At 31.4% G+C, this 17,759-nt stretch overlaps 1 protein-coding gene across 2 annotated transcripts in view; it reads left to right on the top strand.

Moving 5' to 3' along the window:
- The window catches only part of LOC146529808 (B-cell receptor CD22-like), a 158,997-nt gene that overhangs the window by 76,242 nt on the left and 64,996 nt on the right, over nucleotides 1–17,759 (top strand). For both annotated transcript variants that reach the window (XM_085200449.1, XM_085200448.1), the window contains exon 3: nucleotides 14,081–14,243. In XM_085200449.1, coding sequence (XP_085056575.1) covers nucleotides 14,081–14,243 — 163 coding nt within the window. The remainder of the gene's footprint in view (nucleotides 1–14,080; nucleotides 14,244–17,759) is intronic.

The following is a 17,759-nucleotide window of genomic DNA, read 5'->3' as shown; positions in this document are numbered from 1 at the left end:
ATATTAGACGAATACTACACTACCTAACAAATATAGTGCATATTTTTTTTCTGAAATCTCAACTTAACCAAATTTCTCGCAGCATAATAAAATTAATATTTTAATATATGCAGTTTTATCAACTAAAACCGTTCCGTAGAATATAACAAATATGAAACACTAACGACCGTAGAGGAACTTTTCCTTCTCATAACTTTTAGTACATATATAACATTTGCTATGTAGGTATAAGCCTTAGCTTAACTTATTCGGGGTTATTTGAGTTCTTAACGTACAGTTAAGTTAATAAAAATATATTCATATATTCTACTGAAAGAGAGTATATTGATATTTTAGCTACGCAAATCTTAAATACAAATAGAAGAGTAAGTTAAGATATATGTATAACAAACTGAACATGCTCTCAATGAGCCGATTTTCATTTACTCTATCTTTTACTCCATTTGAAAATGGGGAAAAGAGTGTCTTAACACTAGATTTTCTTTACCTACTTTGTTATAAGTGAAAAAGATTTAAAGCTGCTTTTGTAATAAATATCACCTGCACAATATAAAAATACATATATAGTAACTACAATAAAAAGTAATATAGTAAAGTCTTTACTAAATATTTACAATGGATCTTTTAGGGCCTAATAAAAGTCGTTTACATTGAATCAGAGCTGTTTAAATGCATGAAGTTACAGGCATTTGTAGATGTTCAGTTTATCGTTACACAGTGTTTGTTTACTATTTATTTTGAACTGAAATATGTTTTTTGTAAAAACGTCGTTCAATGGAGATGAAATTAAGAATTATTTGTATATCATTGTTAGGTATATAATACTTCAGGCCGTTATGGTAAGTTCCAACGAAATTGACCACTTCAACGAAAAGTGGGGAGCGAAGTGGGAAATAAATTACCTAAAAAAACAATTATTTTATTCAATGTCTAAGATTACTTTTTATACACTTTCCCAATATAAATAGGTATAAATAAAATTTAGTATAACAAACAAAGATTACAAATATACTAAAATAATAATACGAAGTTTTCTGTTTAGAAATGGAACGACTGAACGTATTCCTTTGTAGAAGCAGCCGGTGGCACTTACTAGAATACACGGCGTATTACTCCACCTTTAAATTTGTATAGTATAAGTGATGAGAGAATCGCGATCGAGATGTCAACCAATATTTATCGAGTATATAAATATTGGTTGACATCTCAGTTTTTAATGATAATCTGTATTGTTGGCCCCATCATTATTATTAGTTTTGGGTGTAATTGATAATGAAATTACACATAACTAATATTACAGTTAATTTAAAGAAGCCGCATACACACATAACAAAATGCGAATTATGAATTTTTGCACAACCTTTGTAATAGGAGTATTAAATGAAAGAGCTTTTTTTAGTAAAGTTCATAAAAAATCTAGCTTATCTAGAAAAAAAATCTGTCTTTTGTAAAGAAACAACTATTATAAGAAATAAATATTTAATGATAACGTTACACAATTAAAAAATATATCTTTAAATAGGAGAAAAGTAGAAAAAGGCCAGAAAGGCCAGTGTTACCATTGTATTTTCCTCACTTTTACCATAAATCCCATGGCTTACACCACACCACTAGTATTTAAGCTGGGACATTAACATGCCGCGTTCAGCCATCATGAATATTTATATCACATCAATGTTCTGTGATATTTAACGCGCGTACCGTGACTCCAACTAGTTTGAATTTTACTATCGTTATCTAATATTATTTTTACAATCTCAATAAATAATATATTTAATCACGTAATATCACATGTCACGCTAGATCTATGTAGATAACACTGTGTAACTAGATTATGAGGTTTATGTAATACCTCGTTTGTATGAAAATGGTATATGAAATTATTTTTCTTTGTTCCTGAACTGAAAGCTTTTTTTAATAATTATTATTCTTTATTGCATATAAAATAGTGTGAAATTTTAATTAAGAAAAGAAATACTTTGGTACGTAGATTAACATATTCCACATACAATACAAATGATATTTTACAAGCAACCATTAAAACTCCACAACTTAATATAAGAATACAGATTAAGGCGCAAAAAGCAGATATTATTTATATCAATTACTTCGTAGCAATAATGATTTTTTAAAAATATATTGCTATTTAACGTTTTATTAGGTCGACTTTACAGTCATGTGTTAAGATACCCAATTCTGAGACATTTCATATGGAGTTGCAGAACTCAACGTAACGTTTCGTCTGCCAGAACGGAGAAATGAAATAAAATAAATATGATCAATCTCCCGAGTTGGAATCCAACCCGCAACCGTCACGAATACATCCAGGCACTGTCCACTGCACTAGAACTAAATTATATGAATACAGTTTTATTCTTGTTCATAGAGAACCCATCCCATCCCATTTTTCAAACAGAAAACTGTCACTCAATAGACGTTTCCTCGACAGAGATCGAGAAATCACAATGAAACAGCCTCGACTACCCGTAGTTAGAAAACGCTCGAATAGATGACAGAGGAAAAAGTTACAATCCACTCCCAAAAGAGAATGGAGTTAATAGATTTCATTAATTAACCCGTTCACTGAACCAAATGATTGCAACTCTGCCAAGATAAAAAGTGACAATTCCTAGCCAGGGATTTCGGTGGCGTACACCTTTTTTACGTAGCCGTATGCGACGCGACATGAGTAAGCCGCTTATTTTTATTCATATTGTTAAAACCTTTTATGTTTGTATTATGCGAAACAAAAAGCGTATATCTTTGTATTATGAAAGTGGATGATAAGATTAATGAATGTAGAGAAAAAGTGTGCATTTTCAGATATATTATTTTGTACTGTTGATATATTTTGTGTTATAATCTTTGGAACGCGTTAACTTGATTCATATTGTGGAAGAGGTCACATTGAAAATTTGCTCTTTAACTGTACTTATTAGAAGTATTTAGATAAAGGATTTGATATAACCTTGCCTTTAGGACCAAGACAAAGCGCAGCGTTGAGTTCCGTCACTCAATAAAATTTAGCACTATAAAATAAAAAACGTGAATAAAAAGAAAAACGTTGCATTTCTACGATTATAAATTAAACCTATAGCTACAAATACCGCAAGCGAACACAGTTTAGTAAAACATACCAGAATTAAAAAGTTAAAACAGGTTGGTATGCCAGTATTTTACATAATATAAATCATAAATTAATTAATAAAAGATAAACTTAAACAGCTTTAATCAGTTTTCATAAGAGAAAGATAAACTGAAATATTGTGTACGTACTGTACTGAAAATTCATGTTCTTGCAGCAGTTCGCAACCATCTTGGTTTAAAATGTATTTTAGATTAGATGTTTAAAATTTATTAAAGCTTATATAAATATGTATTCTTAGCGTATGTTTTAAATTCAAGTACTCTCTGTTTGTTTGTTTTGTAGAAGTAGCTAACACATCTCTCCATATTCAACCAATTGATTATCAAAGAAAAAAGAAAAAAAAAATAACAGACTTTTAAATATATATTTTTTTATTTTAACATTAACTCGAATAGTATTCAAACCATCGATTGCCGCTAGATACATCCTCACTATACATTGACCGCGTTACACTGAAGTAAGGAATCATTATCGTTTAATTTTAATTTTGCTATTACCTACTTACAAATACACAATTAATTTAAAAAGTCATTATAATTTGCATTATTAACTTGAACCATACATTAAACCTAATTAAACATAAAACATTATAATGTAAATTAAACTTAATTGTAATTAAAAGTTAACTGCGTTATATATATAAAATTTTTATTTAGTAATGTCGTTGAAAATTTAATTTTAATTTAAGCTATACACGAAGCCGCAGGCCGCTATGAGAATGGATGCTTATTTTTTATACTGCCCGTTTATAGAACTAAGCGAAGGGCCATAAAGAAAACCACTAAAGGTAATATGGGAGATGTGTTTGAGCTAAAACGGACTTAAAGTATAACAAAATAAGTACTAAAATGGCTAAAATAAATACGCTTTATTCGTATGTGCTTGACCGTACGTTAAACATTGCCTTTTACCTGGGACGAGAGCGTAAGGTTCATTCAGTGTCTGACTACTGTATAATTCAATATTAACTAAAAGTTGTTATTATATAATATATTTTATATATTAAGTAGTTGGCAACAGGTTCGATTCCCACTGGAGGAAATGAAATATGTAATATTTTAATTTCGTCATTCTGGTGTCGAGGCAGAAGCGCGGCTTTGAGTTCCTTCAATCAACACGCACCTCCAGAATTAAAATTATTTAAATTTAATTATTATTTAATGAATTAAAAAGATATTTGTTTTATATTTAGGTTTCAAAATCGCTATATTCACAATATAAAGCTTTTCTTTATATCTTTGGGATCATAATGCAATGTTAAGCTCCACTAGAAGAAAATTGGAGGACATATAATTGATGACTTCCAACGTTCTCTCTTCGTTCTAAGCCAATAAATAAAAATTAATAAAAGTAAGAAAATAATTTGGTTTTATATTTGCACTATGAGATTAAACTTCGGTTCCTTTCATTTGCTTTTCATTGTCTTCAGAAAATCTGGGAAGATATTAAAACTATCATAGTTGATGTAAAACTCATCAAGATCTAAAGAAATGAAATTCTATAAAGATTAAATGTAAAATATTACTTTCTTATTCTTTTGTTTCATATTCTGGAATTATTTATTTTATCTAAAGTATTACTTAATTAATAGTTTAAGAAACTAAAAATACGTGTTTTTCAATGAAAGAACACATAAATATAAATAAGATGAATGTAATGAGCACAATCTAAATATGTTTACCAGTAGACAGTTTAATGTCACATCAACTCTGATGATGATGGTCTGATGAGGCAAAGCGCGAAACTGCCGACCGTCACTCAATACATAATGTATAGACAATATACAGCGAGAAGTAAAAAAAACATTATTTTAAATTTGCTACACTTTTAATCTCATGATTTTAATGACGTAAGTGTTATGTTTGATAGGAAAAGACATACTAAAATATTTAAAATGAAAGCTACATATAGTAAAATCAGAAACAGCAGATACCATTTGCAGCTAATTAAACCTAAAATACATAGATATTTAAGATTGAATTAAAATAAGCCTATTATTTATACAATATATACTTTAAACCAACAAACTCATTTAAGTGAATACTTTGTGGAGAAGTAAGAAACACATAAATATTCGTAAATTATTCCTTTTTCTTACCTGATGATACCTGGTTACGCCATTACCTCCATTAATTATTGATAACTCGTTTCATCTTAGACTTAGCAGTGTCCAACCGTCAGGCAGATTTAGAACCCTAATCTGACTTAAGATACGCCTGTTTCCTAAGCTTAGTAATTTTGGTCTAGCCATAAAGGTCACACGGAATAATATAATCCTGGAAAATAAGAAGATATCAAGATTAAGGTTTACTAATAAAAATCCTTGTTACTGCAAATAGATATTACTTATAAGTTAAGAGTTATTTTTTTAAAGGTTTCTCGCTCAGAATGTTACAAATCATATACAGAAGCTTTGTGAAAATCTCTGGGGGTTTCTGTAGAATTGTCCATTTTTTTAGCATCAGGCTTTATCCTTAGCTGGGTAGTGACAGATTAGGGAGAGTTAAACGCTACAGTCTCTGCATACCTCTTTCGTCTCTTCTCCTGTCATCAATATCTTCATATGCGCCTGTCCGTGTCTTCATACATATTCTCTCAGTATCTTTTTTTGGCTTTCATATAACGAACGTGATTGTTTGGCCGTTTTATAAAATAATGGTACGGAACTCATCGTGCGCGAGTCCGACTTGTGATTGGCCAGTTTTTTTATTAATTTATACGACTTTACACTATGACGTATATTTTATACTAGCGGACCCGGACGCGGCTACGCCTGCTTGAAATATAAGAATATAATTTCTATAGAAATATAATTTCAATTTAGATGAAATGCTAAAAGTAATTATTATATTTATTTTCATAAGGATGAATATCAAAATGACGCGGTAACAAAGGCGGTCGCGTAGCGACGACGGTTGTTATTAACTTGGCAGAATAAATTGCATGTCAAATTAGAAAGTATTTTAATTGATTAGTATATATGTGTAATGTAATATTATATAGCCTATAGCAATTCTGAAGAATGCAGTTTTTATACAAAACAAAAACAAAGTAAATCGATCCAGTAGATCCAGAGATCTTAGCGTTCAAACAAACAAACAAACAAACAAACAAATAAACTCTTCCGCTTTATTATATTATTAGTTTAGTATTAGTATTAGTATTAGTATATTAGTATTAGTATTTTATATGTATTTTTAAAAATACTCCAGCATCAGCATATCAAAATTTAAGCATCACACAATTCAATAACATGCTATTGTTTTATTCAATTGTACGTTTCATTGCAATTATTTTCTGCCTATTTGTATTTTACAATTTTTATAACAAAAATAGAAAATGCAAATAGAATATTTTGTTTGATATTCACGTTCAAAACATTATACGAAATACTTTTATATATTTTGTGTTTTATTTATGTAACTTAAATCTTATGCGAGGTAGGCAGAAAAAGCACAATGATAAATCACAACTTCTAAACGAATGTATACATTTTCTTAAAAAAAAATATGTAAGATTACTGACCGGTTATGACGCTGGGATACAAGCTTATGTATGTATGTAAGCGGGACATGTTGTCGGTTCAATTTCCACTAGAGAAATTGAAATATTGTATGATTAATATTTTTATTTCTTCGTTGTCGAGGCAAAGCGAGGGGTTCCGTCGCTCAACACTCAATGCACCAGGAAAAAAAAATAATATAAAAAAATTTACATGATTACAATATAATTGCTTTTACCCACAACCTTTCGTGGCGCAGTACAAATTTCGACTGTAAACGGGATGGTTGTGAGTTCAAGTCCCCACTCGAAGCAATACATCATTTTTATTTCCCTCTCTTCTTTCTATCTTCCCTTTCTCTATTAAAAAAATATATCATGGTGTTGAGTTTCATAATACAAACTTCACCAATATCATCCTTAAAAATCAAAATTAACATAATACTCAAACATATGAAAAACCACGTCATTTTGCTCAACAAGAAAATATCAATGTCATAGGAAAATGTCAAACGCGTCACTCACGCAATAAAGCCATTTCAAATACCCTTATGTCATCGATAGCGAACAATTCAGGCGTTACGTGCTCCTCGCAAATTTTCTTTGGGCTCCCGTCACGTATGTGGGGGGAAGGAAAAACACGATCTCAGGACGATATCGCACTTTATAAGAGTGAGTTATGTTGGCTCTGCTTTTGTTCTGGGATTGGGGGAATAGTGCTAGGTTTGGTTTTTAGAACTGTTTTTTTTGTAATAAAAAAATATATATATGCTATTTAATATAAAGGCTAATCGTGGCGCTGGGGTACAAATGTGTGACTGACAGGACCACTGGTTGGTTGGTGGGTGCGATCCCCACTCGAGGATTTTTTTTATATTTTAATTTTTTTAGCTGTGGTGTCGAAGGAAAGTACGGCATTAATGTGTAAAAAATAGCATCTATAAATTTAGCTATAGTAACATTTTCAAAGATAGCTATACGATAAAACTATTCTAAATTATCGAAGCTTAAATACAATATATTAGCAGAAAAACTAAACGTTTAAAATATTCTTATTCAATTAAAGTTCTTTCCGAGAGTACTTTCAGAATGTCAATTTATAAAGTGTCGCTGTCGTAAGATAGGATGAAGAAGTATAGCTTGAGAGAAATTGAGCATTTGAACTAAAATCGGTTTAATTTTTTTGTCTGTTTATATCCTATCCTATATCTTATAAAACAAAGTCGCTTTTTGTGTCTGTCTGAACTTTCTAACTCTTCTTCTTCTAAACCACCCAACGGATTTGGATGCGGTTTTCACCATTAGGTCGAGTATTTCTCAGGGAAGGTTTATATATAGTTTATTATTTGTAGATTCTTATGTAAATTAACATAAATACGATAAATGTGTATAAAGTCCTACCCGCTTAGACACTTTGGCGCATGCGCTGCTTTAATGGTAAATACTACATGAAAAAAATGTACTGGAGTATTGTTCCTCTTAATAAGATCTACAAAAAAGTCCGCGAGAGCATATTTTTATCTTTTAAGGATAACGTGTAGTGATCATATTTCTGTCTAAAAATAGTAATTTCAATATATTTTTTATTGTGAGGGATATTTTTCCATAATGGTATTAATCCTTATCCTTTAAAATACTTTATTAAATTTCTACGTTAAACGAAGATAAAACTTGTTTTAGAGAAAAACGCATTTAATTATTGACACATTACGCCGTTCACACATCAACTGTATCGAGTCAAGTTTCACTTATCCCTTACTCTCAGCATATAAATAAGTATATTAGTTACGTTGGCCATTTAATGTAGATCAAAACTGTCTTTTCTGTTTTTCATTTTAATAAGTACTTTAGAAGTTGTTACAATATCAAAAAATCCTTGCTGCAAAACGCGCCTCGCGACGTTATGCTTATACAAGCGAGTCCGCCGCGCCCGCCTGCCTTACACGCATCGGTGGTTCAGTGGTAGAATGCTCGCCTGCCACGCGGGCAGCCCGGGTTCAATTCCCGGCCGATGCATTCTATTTAATTTTCGTCACAGGCAGCCACGTAGTGCTTGCTTTTCATCGGGGACAGAATACCCTCTTCAGCATTAACCACAAGCTCGAAAAAAGAAAACCCGCCTGCCTTTATAGCAACGAAGATTTAGATGCGTTTGCACGTATTGGATGTCATTTAACTATCTAAAAATAGTCATTCAAATATATTTCAATAAGTACTTGAAAAGATTAGTAGCACAGATTTAAAATTACGGTACCTACTAAAAAATCCTTGCTGTGTAAAACAATTGGAAAATCCTTATTGAAACTACGAAAATGCGGGTTGCATTAGAGTTTAATTAATTTTTACATTATATTAAGTGCTTTGCAAACATACATTATATGAATAATCCAGTAGTAAAAGCGGGCGAAGCCGCAAGGGGGTCGCTAGTAGAATCATAAAATTAAGACGTTTTTCTGGTCTAATTCCACATAATCTCGAATTACGCCTTGCTATTAAGAAATATATCTATACTTCTATCTTAATACTAGCTGAAGGATTTATTTGGTTACGCGCTATAATCTCAGGAACTACAAGTACCAGGGCGACCTGGTAACACGCATTCACATGCATTGCCACCAGAATTCAAGGGAAAATGGGAAACAGAAGTGTCTTAATGGAAACGAAGTATTTAAACACTAGATTACAAGGTTCCCTCTGCCTGCCATGCCTAGCATATTAAGTTTAAAATTTCACAAATTTGCCACAACGACGTCCGCTCCCATAAAAGTATAAATTTAAAACAAACAAAGTAATTTAAAACCGATTTTCATTTCAATTTCAATTTATATAAACTATAAATCACTAGCTAGGTTCAAAACGGCCATCTATCGCCATCTTAAAACAATAGTATCTATTCATCGCTCGTCACGTAGGGAGGGGAACAGTTGTTTTCAATGCACGCTCGTAAAACTTCTTCGCAACACTAACGCCCGGAATTTAGTTCTTGGTTATATGTTTTGGAAGGATTTGAAATAAAGTTATTATTATTATTGTAATCTTTTTTTTTATATATACACAATTTTATATAAACTATTATGGTATTAAATTGATATTATCATTAGTCGTGGGACCGGAGATCTTATTTATAATGTGTGTTTCTTTTTTTTACTTTTTATCTCTGTATCCTGCCAGAGAAGGTAGAGGGAACGGGGAAGTGTTAAAACACTCCGTTTTTATCAAGATAATTCTATTTCTAACTTTCCGCCGAATTCTAAAGGTATTAGGTGTTGGATGGCAGAACTCATTTTGCATGGTTACCAGAGCGAGGAAATAAATGGAATATTGTTTTTTCTAGAGTGTGAATCGAACCCGCAACCCACCGCGTTAACAGTCGCACGCCTGTTCCCCTGCATCACAACTGACCTCGGGGTCATCTGATGTGCCAATAAAATGATTGGATGTCACTGACAAAAATACTACGCTCGAATTAACAGCGGCGTTTTCCGCTAAGGTTTTTAGCTTATAAGCGGATTGGATGATACGATTTTTAGAGTACCGTAAATAAAAGCGACCGGAACTTGTTGTTTTTTTTTACTTTTAACTATTTGTTTTGTTCTTCACAATACATATACATATTATAACCATATTTTTATATTGGCGTTTAATAAATAATTTTTAAAGGTCATCATACAAAAGAAATTCCGAAACTATATTCATGTTTTTTTTAATGTCAGACTTAATCTGAGAATATTGTAATTTCAAATGATTACAAAATCATATTTATACAAATATACATAATACATATGCAAGTCAGTACTATCGGATATTATATTCCTCATACATTCAATATCCAAACATCACAAATCCTAAAAAAAAACCACACAGAACTCATCAAAAAATATCAACTCGCACTTCTCACATCCAGTACATTCATTAATAAACAGAAAATAGCTTCAAAGTCTCGTCAGAGTAGAAAAATCCTTTGATATATTGGCTCGTTATGCCCGCCATCTCCTTCGTCGGTGCTGGGTTGTTTAATCGGGCCATTTGTTACGATCACGCTTGGCTCTTGGTATTCAGTGGAAACGAACGTTTCAAATTTTGCGAACGATTTCGTGAGACGCGGTCTGCCGGTTCCTTGGACTGGGTAATGACGGCTGATGTTAATTCAGCCAATCCTTTTCAAACTGCTATTGCTCACGCTCGCTCTAAATACAAATTTTGGATGAGTTGAGTTTTTGTTTGTGTGTGAGTTCGTGTTGTTGTAATAGCTAGGGAACGAATTGGTGTGTGCAATACGCGTTGATATGATGATATGTATATCACTCTATAGAAAAGTGCGTTATTGTCAAAATTATTAAAGTATGTTATATTTATTTGTTAAAATTTCTTCTATATAAATATTTTTTGCAATTATGGTCTAACGTATGTTTACATATATTTGGACAATCTAATTTAAATTTTGTATATGTATATGTGTATATTTTGCTCTACTTTTTGTTGTTATTTATAGTATTCGTAATTAAACGAAAGTTTTCCCAATAGTCCCGTTTTAATTACATTTTGTTGGTTTACGTGTTATGATATCATTTCACTGTATTGGTGTATGAATGCTTTATTTTTGTTTAAAATGAAATTAAAATAAAAAAATAGATAAAATAGTTTGTTATAAAGAAAAAAATGTATTTGAGTAAAAAATTATTGTTTAATAGTTTAGAGTATACATGTACATATTTATATTTTTTTATCACATGGTAGAATGAGCAGAGGGAACCTAATGTTAAGGTACTCCGTTCCCTAGAAACTTCCATTGGCGGTACTCAACGCAGCACTTTAAAAATAAACATAATTTATTAATCTCATTTTCTATATATCATTCTATATATTTCTATATATAACTACTAAAAAAATCTAAACCGGCAAAAAAAAATGTAACCCACCAAAAGCAATTCCTTCCAAAAAACAGATAAGGTTAACAGAAGCTATAGTTTGTAATACCTTACTTTGCTTCACCAAGCGTGCTTGGCGACGTTAAATTTACTACAATCGCATAAGCTCCGTTACTTTAGTTTAATTTACGATCAGTACTAAAACTTACGTATAATCAGCTTGTCTTTACTTTCGCAATTTATTGTGGCTAGCCTCGTTGACTAATGTACGTATTTTTTTGTTATCTTATAAAGCGAACAGTATAGAGTCTTGTATAGCTATTTCAAGTCGTTATTCTCCAAAAGTACTGTATTCTATTTATATTAGTAGTTTCTAACTGCGGCTTCGCCTACGGACAAATAAAAATAAAAATAAAAGATATGTATGACATATTATGATATAGTCTAATCGCCGGAGGTTAAACTGACTGCAGGTACAGTGGGTTATATGGAAAAATGGATTAACGACTATCTACTAGGGCAATATTTTTTCCGATTGAGCCAGTAGTTCCTGAGATTAGAACATTCAATCAAATCAACTTTTAAGCTGTATAAAATAACTGTAGTAGTTTCGATATAAATAGAAGTAGGAAGCATGATTATTAAGACACTCCTCTTTTGAACCAACAACTATCATGTAAAACAATTATATTTAACTAGCGGACGCGCGCAGCTTCGCTTGCGTATTTAAGAGTGAATTCTAATAACCCATGAAACATGTGTTCAATGAAATATTTTTAAGAGTCTAAATTTCAAATTTTATAAAAATCGGTGGCGATTTAAAGATTTTTCCATACAAACTTTCAACCCCTTATTTGCACCCTTAGGGGGTGAATTCTAGAGAACCATGAAACATTTGTTTAATTATATACGTTTAAAAGTCTGAATTTCAAATTTTATAAAAATTGGTGACGATTTAAAAAAAACCTATACAAACTTTCAACCCCTTATTTGCACCCTTAGGGGGAGAATTCTAGAAAACGATTTAACATGTGTTCAATTAAATACTTTTAAAATCTAAATTTCAAATTTTATAAAAATCGGTGGCGATTTAAAGATTTTTCCATACAAACTTTCAACCCCTTATTTGCACTCTTAGGGGGTGAATTCTAGAAAACCATGAAACATATGTTCAATTAAATATTTTTAAGAGTCTAAATATCAATTTTTATAAAAATCGGTGGCGATTTAATTTTTTTCCGATACAAACTTTCAATCCCTTATTTGCACCCTTAGGGGGTGAATTCTAGAAAACCATGAAACATGTGTTTAATTATATACGTTTAAGAGTCTGAATTTCAAATTTTATAAAAATTGGTGACGATATAAAACAAACCTATACAAACTTTCAACCCCTTATTTGCACCCTTAGGGGGTGAATTCTAGAAAACTATGAAACATGTTTTCAATTAAATACGTTTAAGAGTCTGAACTTCAAATTTTATAAAAATTGGTGACGATTTAAAAAAAATCTATACAATCTTTCAACCCCTTATTTGCACCCTTAGAGGGAGAATTCTAGAAAACGATGAAACACGTGTTCAATTAAATACTTTTAAAAATCTAAATTTCAAATTTTATATTTTATATAATTAATTTTTTTTCCATACAATCTTGCAACCCCTATTTCACCCCGTTAGGGTTTAAATTTTTCAAAATCCCTTCTTAGTGGATGTCCAGATTACGAAAGCAAACATCTGTCCAAATTTCAAGTTTCTACCATCAGCAGTTACGGCTGTGCGTGCGTCTTAGTCAGTGAGGACAAGTCCTTTTATATATATAGATTGTAAATTAATATTTTGCAGAAAAAAATATTTATGTTTATAGTAGATTTATTTTGTAATATGATTGGTTATAGAAAAATCATCGCTTAGTACTTCTTTTTTATAGGCTGTCTTCATATATAAAGCATTGTGTAATATCACTTTGCCTTCTCTGCAAATATCAAAATAATATGCTACTAAATATAAAATAATAATATTTTATAAAATATTTAATACAAATTTATTGTTTATAATAACTAAATAAGTAATTACACATAAATTACTATAAAATCCCCTAAGCCTTAATTAAATGTATAATATTTTAAGCTCATTCTAACAGCCTTACGTCATGAGTTCGATAAAAATTTCCTTTTGAACTAAATCCTATTTTTAACGAAGGGATTACTTTTCAAAGCAGCAACAGAATGTGATTCCAATTAATTTGTCAACATGTCACTTTTTTTCGAAATGTCAGTACATTTTTATTAACCTACTATCTATATTTATCATTGAAATATAAAACCTATGAAAGAAATGTATTTTAATAAATATTAGTAATTCAAATTCAAATTCAAATTGCTTAGCTGCTTAAATTTTATATTTATAGCCTAATGGTGCCTATGAGAGTGTTAAGTAAGATTATGCAATAAAAAGAAGAAATGCAAAAAGAAACAAAAATATAGAAAAATTGGTAACTGACTTTTTTTAACTATAAATTAAATATCTCATTTTAAGAATCTAACTTAATCCATCTTTCACAGGTCTACGTCCAGGTCAAACTGTTTGGGCGGAGTCGTTAGACGCGGTCAATCTGTCCGCCGTGTCGGGCGGAGATGCCACCTTACCCTGTGACACGCATTCGCCTCAACCACCCGATTCTTTGCTACTGGTTGTGTGGTACAAGAACGATTTACCTATATATAGGTAAGTGTTTATTTTGTATATAATTTTTATAGGGGAGAATGGAGTAATTTAGCACTAGATTATCTGTGATTTTTTTTCATGTAGCAGGGTAAACTAAAGAATCTAACGAAAAAACCATACAAAGAGCGGCGTTGAGTTGGGTCCGCCAATCAACCCTCAGAAGTGGGGCCCCCTCTAGTTTTCCCTCTGCCTACCCTGCTGTGTGCGGGATATAGCGTGAAGCTGATTTAATTTGATTTAATTATAAAGAGCAATTTCCGTCTAATTATACAACATAAATTGGCAAAACCATTTGAAACAATGCTAAAGCGATATATAAATCCAACTAGCTAGCTTTAAGTGGAATAGAGTGGCTCAAACAAGCGAATGAGTCGACACTGTCATGGAACACGTAAAGGTATTTTCAATCAAAGGTGTTATTTGTGGTCTCGGACAACGCTCCGTTGGTCATAGTGGTTCTCAATAGTGATGGAGAATTTGAAGAATTAGATGATAAGTACGTATAAAATATATAATATGGAGACCTTCGTGATGCAGTGGTACAGCGTCTGGCTGTAGGCTCAATATTTGTGGGTTCGATTCTCACTCAACAAGATAAGACGTGGCGATAATGTCTGATACTCAATAAGCAATGTCGCGAAAATAGCGGAACGGAATGGAATGGAATCTATTACTTCCGTAAAAATCTCCAATCAGTTTCATAAATTTTATTTCTTTTTATGCGTTTAATATCTAAAAATAATATATCCTTTTATAAAATTTCTCTTCAAATTGATGGAAAATAAGAATAACTCCCATAATGGAAGACAAATAAAAAATACTTAATTACTTCGTGACCCATTCATTGTTAATTCAAAGAGAAAAAACGAGACCATACTTTCTTAATTAAGACAAAGATACCCTCACCTGATATATTCTTGTTAAACAATCTCCCGCCAGCTAAAACCGACTTTAGCGGATTGTAATAAATTACAATTTCCCTTAACAAAGCTAAGCTTGCTAGACGAGATTACTCAAATAAGTAGGCCAATCGTCAAATTTGTAGCTGTCCTTAAAGCGGTCTTTATTAAAACCTCAGTTCTAGTTATCCAAGCAAATGTTGACTTTGGATTACCAACCCTAATATTTTTCAGCTTCACGTACAGCTACCTAGTGTCTAGACACTCCGTTCCCTAGTTTTCGCCGAATTTTCGATGCATAGCGTATTAAGTAACAGAACTCAACGCCGGTACCAGAGCAAAGAAATGAAAATATTCATAAAAAAATAACTCAATCCCCCGAGTACGGTTCAAACCCAACCCCTTCGCCACGACTGGCCTTCCCCCAGTATTCCGTCAATACTTATCGTAATAAGCGACAGAGGCGCACAATGTGACCGTGTCAACACATCAAAAATGTACCATCCACTTATATCTCAAACGTGACTTTGAAAATTTAATGGCTCCTCTCCACAGCTACTCTGCTCTTAGGAGCAATTTGACTAAGAAAATAATAATATGTTTGTGTTTTTTCTGTTATATTCTTGCTTCAGTACACTTTTCGTTTCGTTTTCTCATTGACTTGTATTGTACACTATTTTTCTAAGCTAAGATATTCTTGTAAAACAAGAAATTCTTTCTTTATAGGATACAAGAAAAAAATATGTAAACTACTTCTAAAAGAGCTTACCCAATATGTTGTTATACATGAAAAATGTGAGATTTTCTGAATAATGCTCGTTTACTCGAAGTTTTCTTCTCCTGCCAAGCGTAAGATGCTTTGCGTTATTTTTCTGAAATACTGCAATGAATCTAAATGACTATAACTAAAAAATAAAAAGCCTAAAAATCTAGACTTTTATTAGTGTAATATGTAAGAAATAATTATTTATAATTACCTAATTACATGTTTCTAATATTTTAAAAATACAGTCTTATCGAGCCACGGCGAGCGTCGTCGATGGCTTAGTGGTCAGAGCGCGGTCCATTTGAAAATTCGTTTAACACTTCCCAAGTAGCGCGGGTTCAAATTCCGCTACTACTAATAATTTGAAAAAATTTTTAGGAATCCCTTATTTAGGGATCAAACCCACAACCGTTGCGTTAACAGTCACGCGCTCGTGCCCCTGCGCCGCTTATATTATTATTTTTGATTATTTTTTTCCATAAAGTAGTTATATTATTTTTTTGGCATACATGTAGGTACATCCGACTTTATATTGTTTTGTAATGTTTAAATTTTCTTTTATATGAGAAAAATGCCATAATATTCTATATTTTATAAGCATGAAGGCAATATCTGTCACTCTATTATATACATATATTCTCACGGTATATCTCCACCAGTCAACATATCCTCGCCTGTCGCCCAGGATTCATTGCTAAATCAGAACCTGACTGTGCGTGCATATTTTATAAATCGCTCAAGCCCTTATATGTTATGCATGACCGTTCCGTGATGTCAAATTAGTTTCAACGGAATATGTTGTAGTGAACGGAGGTATTATACTCAGATTATAAATAGGATGCTATAATTTTGATATATCTATACTGATGATGATGATGTTCCACTTCCTCTTTGAAAGTTTCACAAATATATTTTATTGAAGAAGTTTTATTTGCTGTTAAAGTTGGAATATATTATTTTAATAAAATTTAATCTTCAAAATCCCGTTAAAGCTCTTCGCTCTCAGCTCGGCTCACTCGTCAATATAAAATAAATATATTTTTAAAAGCATATATTTTGATTGTTTTAAAACTCAAATAAGTATATAAATTTATATATTATAGACATTTCTGTATTATTTATATTTTTGTATTTACATATATATTTTTAGAAGAAAACTCATGTACGGGACTTGATTCGTCCCGAAATTTATACGTCGTATAGGTTGAGTTTGAATTTTTTACACGATACACGACTTGGTGTTACGGTGAATCTAATTTAACTTCTAAAAATATGGGCCTTCATTTTCGGCACAATTTAGGAAAAATTGCCCCCAAGGTAATATAATATTCGGAACGTATACTTGCTGCATAAATTGTCTTGAATTTAATGTTGAATTATATTAAATTTGTATAAAGTATTAATTTAATATATATTTTTTATTTAAAAGGTTAGTTGTACTAAAAGTAAAATTATTAATTTTATGAAATTTATTAGGGAAAATTTGCGTTTGCCATGCTGTTATTAATACAATATTGAGTTCCGCCGCGCTGCGCTGCCTGATATTCGTGGAGAATGTAGTGTTCTTATATTATTCTCCACTTACCCTGCTTTGTGGGATGAAGTGTGAAGTTGAAAAAAAAAAACGAAATACTTCGAGCATATCGCATATTATCATAGTATTTATAAATATTTTTTTCACTTTCAGGAAAAATAAATAAAAACAAAAATTATATAAAGTTAACAAACGTAAATTTTGTTTTGAATAAACACAAAGAGTAATCCAAATTGAAGAAAAATGTTCAATTGCTCTGGTTTCCTTCTGATAAGATTAAATATTCATAAATATTCGCCAAACATTTAAATAAACGA

This window comes from Heliconius melpomene, chromosome 17 (assembly GCF_056956725.1).
Source record: "Heliconius melpomene rosina isolate 202511_hmr_F chromosome 17, ASM5695672v1, whole genome shotgun sequence".
In the NCBI taxonomy this organism is placed as follows: domain Eukaryota; kingdom Metazoa; phylum Arthropoda; class Insecta; order Lepidoptera; family Nymphalidae; genus Heliconius; species Heliconius melpomene.
This window is presented reverse-complemented; position numbering and strand designations above follow the sequence as displayed.